Source organism: Silurus aristotelis, assembly GCF_946808225.1.
Source record: "Silurus aristotelis genome assembly, chromosome: 28".
Lineage (NCBI taxonomy): Eukaryota > Metazoa > Chordata > Actinopteri > Siluriformes > Siluridae > Silurus > Silurus aristotelis.
Genome location: NC_139601.1, coordinates 358,874 through 371,214, shown reverse-complemented (window position 1 = coordinate 371,214; position 12,341 = coordinate 358,874). Strand labels below are relative to the sequence as shown.

At 47.6% G+C, this 12,341-nt stretch overlaps 1 protein-coding gene across 2 annotated transcripts; it reads left to right on the top strand.

Annotated features, from left to right (window-relative positions):
- The first annotated feature begins 84 nt into the window (after positions 1 to 84).
- On the top strand, positions 85 to 6,092 carry usp49 (ubiquitin specific peptidase 49). 2 transcript variants are annotated; one of them, XR_014532179.1, is made up of 8 exons: positions 85 to 1,511; positions 1,606 to 1,750; positions 1,852 to 2,887; positions 2,986 to 3,300; positions 3,668 to 3,869; positions 3,959 to 4,038; positions 4,277 to 4,467; positions 4,558 to 6,092. XR_014532179.1 is itself a non-coding variant. In XM_083533725.1 (8 exons), exons 3-8 carry the CDS (start codon positions 1,919 to 1,921, stop codon positions 4,659 to 4,661), a joined length of 1,890 nt encoding a protein of 629 aa, XP_083389851.1. In that variant the 5' UTR covers positions 85 to 1,511; positions 1,606 to 1,750; positions 1,852 to 1,918; the 3' UTR covers positions 4,662 to 6,092. The 2 variants fall into 2 exon arrangements, 1 of the variants encoding a protein (XP_083389851.1); XM_083533725.1 differs by having other exon boundaries at positions 3,959 to 4,067.
- Positions 6,093 to 12,341: the final 6,249 nt, after the last annotated feature.

Here is a 12,341-nt window from a genome sequence, read left to right as displayed (position 1 = left end):
GTCACTTTTACCATCCAGATTCTTTTTCTATAAAATCATTATACCCAGTAAGTTTCTGTGCTCTGTAGTTTCTGTATAGTGAACCAGTGAATCAGACAAAAATATGCAGCATGTTACATCGTAGTACTGAGAGACTGCAGGAAGACTGTTATGAACAGACCTCAGACTGTTCCACTGCTGTCACTTTAAATAAAGTAGATAAATAAAATCAACCTTCGGACCAATCACAGTCCAGAACTCATGGATTGTATAAGACACATGTTATCATTATTATAATTATTACTGTTTACAGCATGTATATGAGTATGGTTCGATATACATATGCATACACAAGGTAATATGCAGCATGTATAGGATTAATCTATATTCCTGTGTGTCTTCATAATGAATGATGTGTTTAGTCTAACGGTACACTGGTGTCATCACACCGGACAGGAGGAGAAACGCTTCTTAGCCCCGCCTCTGCGTCCCGACGTCAATGAAGCCCGCCTTGTGTGATTGACGTGTTCAAGAGCCAATAAGGATCCAGGCTTACTGTGCTCAAGGCCAATCAGAAACGAGACAGCCGAAAACTGAGTTCCAAACGACTCCCAATTGGACGTGTAGTGCACTATATAGAAGAACGGACAGCCGTTTCTGGGGCTAGACTATGTAGTGCACTGTGTAGGGAGCAGCAGGCCGTTTGGGACACAGCCTGTGATTCTGTCCGGATCCGGGGTTCGGTTGAACCCAAAAAAGCCCCTGGGTTGGTGACAGCTAGCGTGCGGAAGATGCTGAGGGTAAACAGAGAGGGGCAGAAGGGTGAGGGAGATGAGGGCTGATTCCTGCTCTGTCGGATCCGAAGGGTTTTCCTGTAGGAACATGGCGAGTGTTTAAACTTCACCTTTTCGGTCTGGTGCTGGTTCATGTGGCGGAGCCCGGACTGCACTCCGAGCTCCCGGTGTGTGTGAGTGTGAGAGAGAAGAGGAGTTGTATTTGGACCAGACCGGGTGTGAGGTTGATGAGGAGTAAAGCACGGGGCTGTGTGGAGGATCTGCTCCCGCACTGACTCCGTACACTGAAGTTTCTCACAGCGCTTCTGCTCCACACTCGGTCTCAGCAGCGCTCTTTGTTCTGAGGGAACTACTGAACATGCTAGGCTAGCTCACTAGCTTAGCTTACTTAGCATTAGCCTACCGGCACCCGGCTCGCTAACTTCTCTCTCTCTCTCTCTGTTAGAAGGTTTGACGCGTCTTTACAGAATAATACCCGCGTGCGTGCGTGCGTGCGTGTGTGTCAGTCTGAGGTACTTTTCTGAACACTTGGTGGGAGCTGAGTGGCGACAGAACGCCTCTTACAGGATTCTATACATGTTGTTTAGAGAGAGGAAGCGAGAAATCTCGCGATATTTCAGCTGCTCACGGGAATTCAGTTTAAATATTTTTTTTACTCCACTGCACCGTGGCAGTCGCGGACCGGAAGCACCTGCGTTGTACCGGAAATCAGACTGTGGCGCTAGTTTTTGTGGAAAGGTGAGAGGGAACGGGAGTTGATGATGGGATGATATGTTGGTGATTCAGAGTAATATGAGCTCCAGGCTGAACAGCACACCATTTACCTTCTCAGTGATCACCCCCCTGTCCCGTGTGAAGACCCGGTCGAGGACCGGACCCTCAGCTCCGCTCGGTGATTGTCCGGTGAGGAGATCTGGGCCAGGAGGTTGTGATGCCCTGCACACACTCTATCAGTCCTTTATGAGTCCACTTTTATGGTGAGTCACACAGCTTCTGTCCCTGTTTCATACTATTATTATTACTATAAACTGTAAACGTGTGTGTGTGTGTGTGTGTGTGCGCCTGTTTCCCCCCTCAGAGCCGGACACGTCATGCCGCTGTGCTGTGGCTCCTGACTCTTGAGGGCTGATGAGTGTTTTGGAGCGATGGATCGCTGCAAGCACGTGGTCCGTCTCCGTTTGGGACAAGACCACTCCATCTTGAACCCTCAGAAATGGCACTGTGTGGACTGCAACACCACAGAGTCCGTGTGGGCGTGTCTGAAATGCTCGCACGTGGCTTGCGGTCGCTACATGGACGAGCACTCGCTGCAGCACTACCACGAGACGCAGCATCCACTCGCCATGGAGGTGCGAGATCTGGACGTGTTCTGCTTTGTGTGTGGAGATTACGTCCTGAACGACAACGCAGAGGGGGACCTGAAGCTCCTGCGGGGGGCGCTGTCCACTGTGCGGGATGCCGGGCGCCGCTCCATGCGTTCCGCGTCGTCGATGTCGAGTGGCGAGGGGGTGGGGCTCGTGCAGGTGGCGTTGAGGCACCGGCGGCACGTTTTGCTGGCGAACGCGTTCCGGCGCTGGAGGACGCGGCAACAAGAGGAGCAGAAAAAACAGCAACGGGAGAAGGAGGAGCTTCGGAGGCAACGTAAAGAAATGAAGAAGAGGATCATGGGTGAGGATGGAAACGCACCGCCGAGGAAAAGCGCACGCCTCCTGACGCAGGCGCCGCGGCCCCTCATCGCACTGATCCCCAGGAAATTTCGCGACCCGCCCGAGAAAGCGCCACTTCCCAGTAAGACTTTGTCGAAGAATTCCAGGAAGGCGCTTTGTACTGTGAAATCAAGCATAGCGAGAAAGCGGCCCACGTCATCTTACCTGTTAGCACGCCGCAGACGATTAGCGCCGGGCGTCACAGGACTGCGTAACCTAGGCAACACGTGCTACATGAACTCGATCCTGCAGGTGCTCAGCCACTTGCGGAAATTCAGGGAGTGTTTCCTTGCGCTGGATCTGTGTGAGACGGAGCAGCTGCTGCTCGCCAAAACACAAGGCATGATGGGAGCAGATAAACCGGTGCAGCCCAAAGACTCTGGCTCTCCCTCGTTATCTGGCCAGCAGGTGATTTTATCTTGAAGGTTTCTGTGCTTTGGGCAGTGTGTATATCTGAGAGGGAGCAGCGTGTTGAGTAGCAGGTGGTGTTGTGATTGTGCTTGCAGGTGTCTCTGTGTCAGGAGCTGCACACTTTGTTCAGGGTGATGTGGTCGGGTCGCTGGACGCTCGTGTCTCCGTTCGCCATGCTGCACTCTGTGTGGAACGTCATCCCGGCGTTCCGCGGCTGCGACCAGCAGGACGCGCAGGAGTTTCTGTGTGAGCTGCTGGATAAGGTGCAGCAGGAGCTGGAGGCCGACGGCGGCTACGGCAAACGACAACACACGCGCACACGCATAGTCATCCCCATCACACAGAGGAAACTCTCCAAACAGGTGCTCAAGGTCCTCAACACCATTTTCCATGGCCAGCTGCTCAGCCAGGTCAGTCCTTCGCACGCGCGCGCGCACACACACCTATGGAGTAATGACTTTAATACGCAGTGTGGTAGGTCAGAAGCTTATTGTGTTCCCCCAGTGGTTTGTTCCTCGCCTATAATGAGATCAGGTTTCTTCTGAACACTACAGTGGGAGTCGTGTAGGTCTGTACGTTCACCAATATTTCAGTCTGACTGGAGGCTGAAGCTGTAATTAAACCCAATATTAATATTAGTAAACACCTTCATCTCCATTGTGTTCACACACTCCTCTTATAGTCCAGGTGTGTCCATGGTCAGTCCTGATGAGAACTCGTGCATTTACATAAACAAATATGCAGACAAGTTAAAGGTGTGTGTGTGTGTGTGTCTAGGTGACGTGTCTGTCGTGTAAGCGGAAGTCGAACACGGTGGAGCCGTTCTGGGATTTATCCCTGGAGTTTCCTGAGCGTTATCACAGTGTGGTGAAGCTGAGCCAGGCGTCCTCTCAGAGCTGCTCTCTCACAGAGATGCTGAGCAAATTCACTGAGACCGAGGCTCTGGAGGGACGCATTTACAACTGTAACTACTGCAACAGTGAGCGTGCGCACACACACAAACACACACACACTATACACAATGTGTATATATAACCAGTTAACTGTGTGTGTGTGTGTGTGTGTCAGGAAAAAGACGCAAGTCGTCCCACAAACCACTAGCCCTGTCCGAGGCCTGCAAACAGCTGCTGATTTATCGTTTACCTCAGGTGCTGCGGCTTCACCTTAAACGCTTCCGGTACATTTCTCTCTCTCTCTCTCTCACTCACACACACACACACACACACACACACACACACACACACACACACACACACACACACACACACTGTTGTTGTCACTTTTGTCCCTCTTCACCCAGTCACTGTTCTTCATTAAACATGGCTGTGATTGGGTGTTCTTGCCCATGGTATGTAATTGCGCGCGTGTGTGTGTGTGTGTGTGTAGCTGGTCAGGTCGGAACCATAGGGAGAAGATCGGCGTTCACGTGGCGTTTGATCAGGTTCTTAACATGGAGCCATACTGCTGTTCTGATGCATCACAAGTCTTCACCTACGACCTCTCTGCTGTAGTGATGCATCATGGGAAAGGCTTCGGCTCAGGACACTATACTGCCTACTGTTACAACACAGAGGGGGGTAGGTGTGGGGCAATAAAATACTCACAATAATATACACCACATTCATCCCTACAGTGTCTAATGTGTGTGTGTGTGTGTGTGTGTGCAGGTTTCTGGGTCCACTGTAACGACTCGGAGATGAACGTGTGTAGCGTTGAGGAGGTCTGCAGTACTCAGGCGTACATCCTGTTCTACACACAACGATCATCTTAGAGACTCAACAAACACACACCTGTGTGTAGTACTGACTTAACACCCCAACCTGTGTGTGTGCGCTTAGAAACAGGCCTTATTTCCCTCTGTGTGTGTGTGTGTGTGTGTGTGTGTGTGTGTGTGTGTGTGTGTGTGTGTGTGTGTGTGAGGGGGAGAGAGAGAGAGAGAGATGCCTATTCGAGCGAGCACACGCGTGTAGGTCAGGCGTGATTAGCCGTCATGCCGCTCAGCTATATTTTTCCACTGAGGTATTTTACAATAAAATCACTCCTGGCACTTTTCCACCGACGTGGAGCCGGATCTGGAACTGTTTACGAAGGCACGTGTATTTATGGGATTTGGTACAAGTGATGTCATACATTCCCAGCATGCATCTGGTTTAGACGGGACTGTGAGGTGGATGTAAGGAACGATGAAAACACCAGCAGAAAATATTGAGCTGAAAGTGATTGTGTAATCTCTCTCCCCTCCACCACCACCATCAGTTTACCTTTTAAACTTTAGAACAATCGCTCCAGACGTCTGAGGTTCGTCTAGGCCCTTTGTTGCCATGGCAACAGCAGTGGGTTTGAGCAGCTACAGTTCAGAATGAATAGCAGTAATTAGGGCTTTTATCAGTGCTCCTCTGTGAGCACACAGAAGACCGGTGTGTGTTTGGGCGACGCCCACTTATGTAACGCTTCAGCTCCGAAAGCGGCGTGATTATAAAAAACACACGTCTGTGACATGGCTTTGGCTCCACGTCTGCGGAAACATCGCATCAGCTTTGACCTCAAGTTTGTTTTTGATCTCAGAGATTTTCTACACACGCATGCAGTGTGTGTACTCATCCAGGGCATTCAAGACCAGCATCCTCACACTGGAGCTTCCCCACACTGCCAGAGGGAGGAGCTCAGCGTGCTGCAGACACTGAGAAATGGAGGGAAGAAGGAACACAGACAGAGGGCAGAAGGAGTGCGGACAGATGGGATGCTGGATCTCCCCCTGCACTGTGTGCAGGTTTTACTGCAGCAAGAAAACGACTGTCTGGAAATTTCCATCATTAAACTTCTCACACACTCCAATCAGGAATCGCTCAGCTTTGTGATACGGTTCTTCTTTTCTACTGTGTTTTCTAACGTACATAGTGTGTGGGCGGGGGAAAGGGGGGGGGGTTTTACCTGCACCAGGGAATCAGAGGGGCGGGGCATCTGGGACTAAATGGGGGAGGGGGGAATTACTGTAGTCAGATACTGACCAGAACAATCTGATGACCATGAATGTCTTTCGTGTGTGTGTCTCTGTCTGTCTGCGTGTGTGTGTGTGTGTGTAGGATTGCAGGGGTTGACCGTGACCTCTGACCTCATGACCTTTTCTGTATTGTGGAGCACCAGTTATCAAATTTATTGATCTGGGTTTGGCCTGATAGTGATTAAAATTATTACAACACAATCCTGAGTCTTTACTGAGTTTAAAAACACACACCAGTGTAATGATGTGAACACCAGGGAAATATGATCTAACATTGTTTAGAAATGAATGAAAAGTAATGTAGAATGAGTTTTAATGGGTTTAAGTTACTTGTAATGACGTTAATGTTGATTTCTGCATTTCATCGTTATTATTCGCTGAACAGTGTTCCTTATTTCTGTAGTGCAGGACAGTGACGTTCCCTGTTTCTCTTTCCTCCTTATATATATATACACACACACACACACACACACACACACACACACACACACACACAGCATCAAAAACATGCAGTTCTCCTCACACACCCCGGTTCCAGAATGTTCTGCTGAAATGAACAGAGTCCTCTGGCCCAACTCTCACCTGAGTACTGAAACTCTGCCCAGATGCCATCAGTATCCACTCCTCCGTGTACTCCACACTACACACACACACACACACACACACGATCTACATACAGCACACTCTACACACACACACACACACACATGATCTACATACAGCACACTACACACACACACACACACACACACACACGATCTACATACAGCACACTACACACACACACACTCTACATACAGCACACTACACACACACACACTCTACATACAGCACACTACACACACACACACAATCTACATACAGCACACTCTACACACACACACACATGATCTACATACAGCACACTCTACACACACACACGATCTACATACAGCACACTCTACACACACACACACAAACACGATCTACATACAGCACACTCTACACACACACATGATCTACATACAGCACACTCTACACACACACACACACATGATCTACATACAGCACACTCTACACACACACACACAAACACGATCTACATACAGCACACTCTACACACACACACGATCTACATACAGCACACTCTACACACACACACACAAACACGATCTACATACAGCACACTCTACACACACACATGATCTACATACAGCACACTCTACACACACACACACACATGATCTACATACAGCACACTCTACACACACACACACAAACACGATCTACATACAGCACACTCTACACACACACACGATCTACATACAGCACACTCTACACACACACACACAAACACGATCTACATACAGCACACTCTACACACACACACGATCTACATACAGCACACTCTACACACACACACACAAACACGATCTACATACAGCACACTCTACACACACACATGATCTACATACAGCACACTCTACACACACACACACACATGATCTACATACAGCACACTCTACACACACACACACACACACACGATCTACATACAGCACACTCTACACACACACACTCTACATACAGCACACTCTACACACACACACACGATCTACATACAGCACACTCTACACACACACATGATCTACATACAGCACACTCTACACACACACACACGATCTACATACAGCACACTCTACACACACACACACACGATCTACATACAGCACACTCTACACACACGATCTACATACAGCACACTCTACACACACACACGATCTACATACAGCACACTACACACACACACACACACACACACACGATCTACATACAGCACACTCTACACACACACACACACACACATGATCTACATACAGCACACTACACACACACACACACACATGATCTACATACAGCACACTCTACACACACACACACACACATGATCTACATACAGCACACTCTACACACACACACACACACACATGATCTACATACAGCACACTCTACACACACACACACACTCTACATACAGCACACTCTACACACACACACATCTACATACAGCACACTACACACACACACACACACACACGATCTACATACAGCACACTACACACACACACACACACACACACACACAATCTACATACAGCACACTCTACACACACACACACGATCTACATACAGCACACTCTACACACACACACGATCTACATACAGCACACTCTACACACACACACACGATCTACATACAGCACACTCTACACACACACACGATCTACATACAGCACACTCTACACACACACACACACACACACGATCTACATACAGCACACTCTACACACACACACTCTACATACAGCACACTCTACACACACACACACACACACACATGATCTACATACAGCACACTCTACACACACACACTCTACATACAGCACACTACACACACACACACTCTACATACAGCACACTACACACACACACACACACACACACGATCTACATACAGCACACTACACACACACACACACACATGATCTACATACAGCACACTACACACACACACTCTACATACAGCACACTCTACACAAACACACACACACATGATCTACATACAGCACACTCTACACACACACACGATCTACATACAGCACACTACACACACACACACACACACACACACGATCTACATACAGCACACTCTACACACACACACACACTCTACATACAGCACACTACACACACACACACACATGATCTACATACAGCACACTACACACACACACTCTACATACAGCACACTCTACACACACACACACGATCTACATACAGCACACTACACACACACACACGATCTACATACAGCACACTCTACACACACACACACACGATCTACATACAGCACACTCTACACACACACACACACGATCTACATACAGCACACTCTACACACACACATGATCTACATACAGCACACTCTACACACACACACACACATGATCTACATACAGCACACTCTACACACACACACACACACACACATGATCTACATACAGCACACTCTACACACACACACACACATGATCTACATACAGCACACTCTACACACACACACTCTACATACAGCACACTCTACACACACACACACACGATCTACATACAGCACACTACACACACACACACACACACACACACACGATCTACATACAGCACACTCTACACAAACACACACACATGATCTACATACAGCACACTCTACACACACACACGATCTACATACAGCACACTACACACACACACACACACACACACACACACACACACGATCTACATACAGCACACTCTACACACACACACACACTCTACATACAGCACACTACACACACACACACATGATCTACATACAGCACACTCTACACACACACACTCTACATACAGCACACTCTACACACACACACATCTACATACAGCACACAACACACACACACACACGATCTACATACAGCACACTACACACACACACACACACACGATCTACATACAGCACACTCTACACACACACACGATCTACATACAGCACACTACACACACACACACGATCTACATACAGCACACTCTACACACACACACACTCTACATACAGCACACTACACACACACACATGATCTACATACAGCACACTACACACACACACTCTACATACAGCACACTCTACACACACACACGATCTACATACAGCACACTACACACACACACACACACACGATCTACATACAGCACACTCTACACACACACACACACACGATCTACATACAGCACACTCTACACACATACACGATCTACATACAGCACACTACACACACACACACACACACACACACACAATCTACATACAGCACACTCTACACACACACACACACATGATCTACATACAGCACACTCTACACACACACACACACACATGATCTACATACAGCACACTACACACACACACACACACGATCTACATACAGCACACTCTACACACACACACACACACATGATCTACATACAGCACACTACACACACACACACACACACACATGATCTACATACAGCACACTCTACACACACACACACATGATCTACATACAGCACACTCTACACACACACACACACGATCTACATACAGCACACTCTACACACACACACACACTCTACATACAGCACACTACACACACACACACATGATCTACATACAGCACACTCTACACACACACACTCTACATACAGCACACTCTACACACACACACATCTACATACAGCACACAACACACACACACACACGATCTACATACAGCACACTACACACACACACACACACACGATCTACATACAGCACACTCTACACACACACACATCTACATACAGCACACTACACACACACACACGATCTACATACAGCACACTCTACACACACACACACTCTACATACAGCACACTACACACACACACATGATCTACATACAGCACACTACACACACACACTCTACATACAGCACACTCTACACACACACACGATCTACATACAGCACACTACACACACACACACACACACGATCTACATACAGCACACTCTACACACACACACACACACGATCTACATACAGCACACTCTACACACATACACGATCTACATACAGCACACTACACACACACACACACACACACACACACAATCTACATACAGCACACTCTACACACACACACACACATGATCTACATACAGCACACTCTACACACACACACACACACATGATCTACATACAGCACACTACACACACACACACACACGATCTACATACAGCACACTCTACACACACACACACACACATGATCTACATACAGCACACTACACACACACACACACACACACACATGATCTACATACAGCACACTCTACACACACACACACATGATCTACATACAGCACACTCTACACACACACACACATGATCTACATACAGCACACTCTACACACACACACACACATGATCTACATACAGCACACTCTACACACACACACACACACATGATCTACATACAGCACACTCTACACACACACACTCTACATACAGCACACTCTACACACACACACACATCTACATACAGCACACTCTACACACACACACACACACACATGATCTACATACAGCACACTCTACACACACACACTCTACATACAGCACACTCTACACACACACACACACCTACATACAGCACACTCTACACACACACACACATCTACATACAGCACACTACACACACACACGATCTACATACAGCACACTACACACACACACACACACACAATCTACATACAGCACACTCTACACACACACACTCTACATACAGCACACTCTACACACACACACACTCTACATACAGCACACTACACACACACACACACAATCTACATACAGCACACTCTACACACACACACTCTACATACAGCACACTCTACACACACACACGATCTACATACAGCACACTACACACACACACACACACACGATCTACATACAGCACACTCTACATACAGCACACTACACACTCTACACACACACACACACACGATCTACATACAGCACACTACACACACACACACACACACGATCTACATACAGCACACTCTACACACACACACACACATGATCTACATACAGCACACTCTACACACACACACTCTACATACAGCACACTCTACACACACACACACACATCTACATACAGCACACTACACACACACACACACACATCTACATACAGCACACTACACACACACACACACACGATCTACATACAGCACACTACACACACACACACACACACGATCTACATACAGCACACTCTACACACACACACACTCTACATACAGCACACTCTACACACACACACGATCTACATACAGCACACTACACACACACACACACACACACACACACACACGATCTACATACAGCACACTACACACACACACACACACACACGATCTACATACAGCACACTCTACACACACACACACACATGATCTACATACAGCACACTCTACACACACACACTCTACATACAGCACACTCTACACACACACACACACACATCTACATACAGCACACTACACACACACACACACACATCTACATACAGCACACTACACACACACACACACACACACACACACACACACACACACACACACACACACACACACAATCTACATACAGCACACTACACACACACACACACACACACGATCTACATACAGCACGCTCTACACACACACACTCTACATACAGCACACTCTACACACACACGATCTACATACAGCACACTCTACACACACACGATCTACATACAGCACACTCTACACACACACACACGATCTACATACAGCACACTACACACACACAGTCTACATACAGC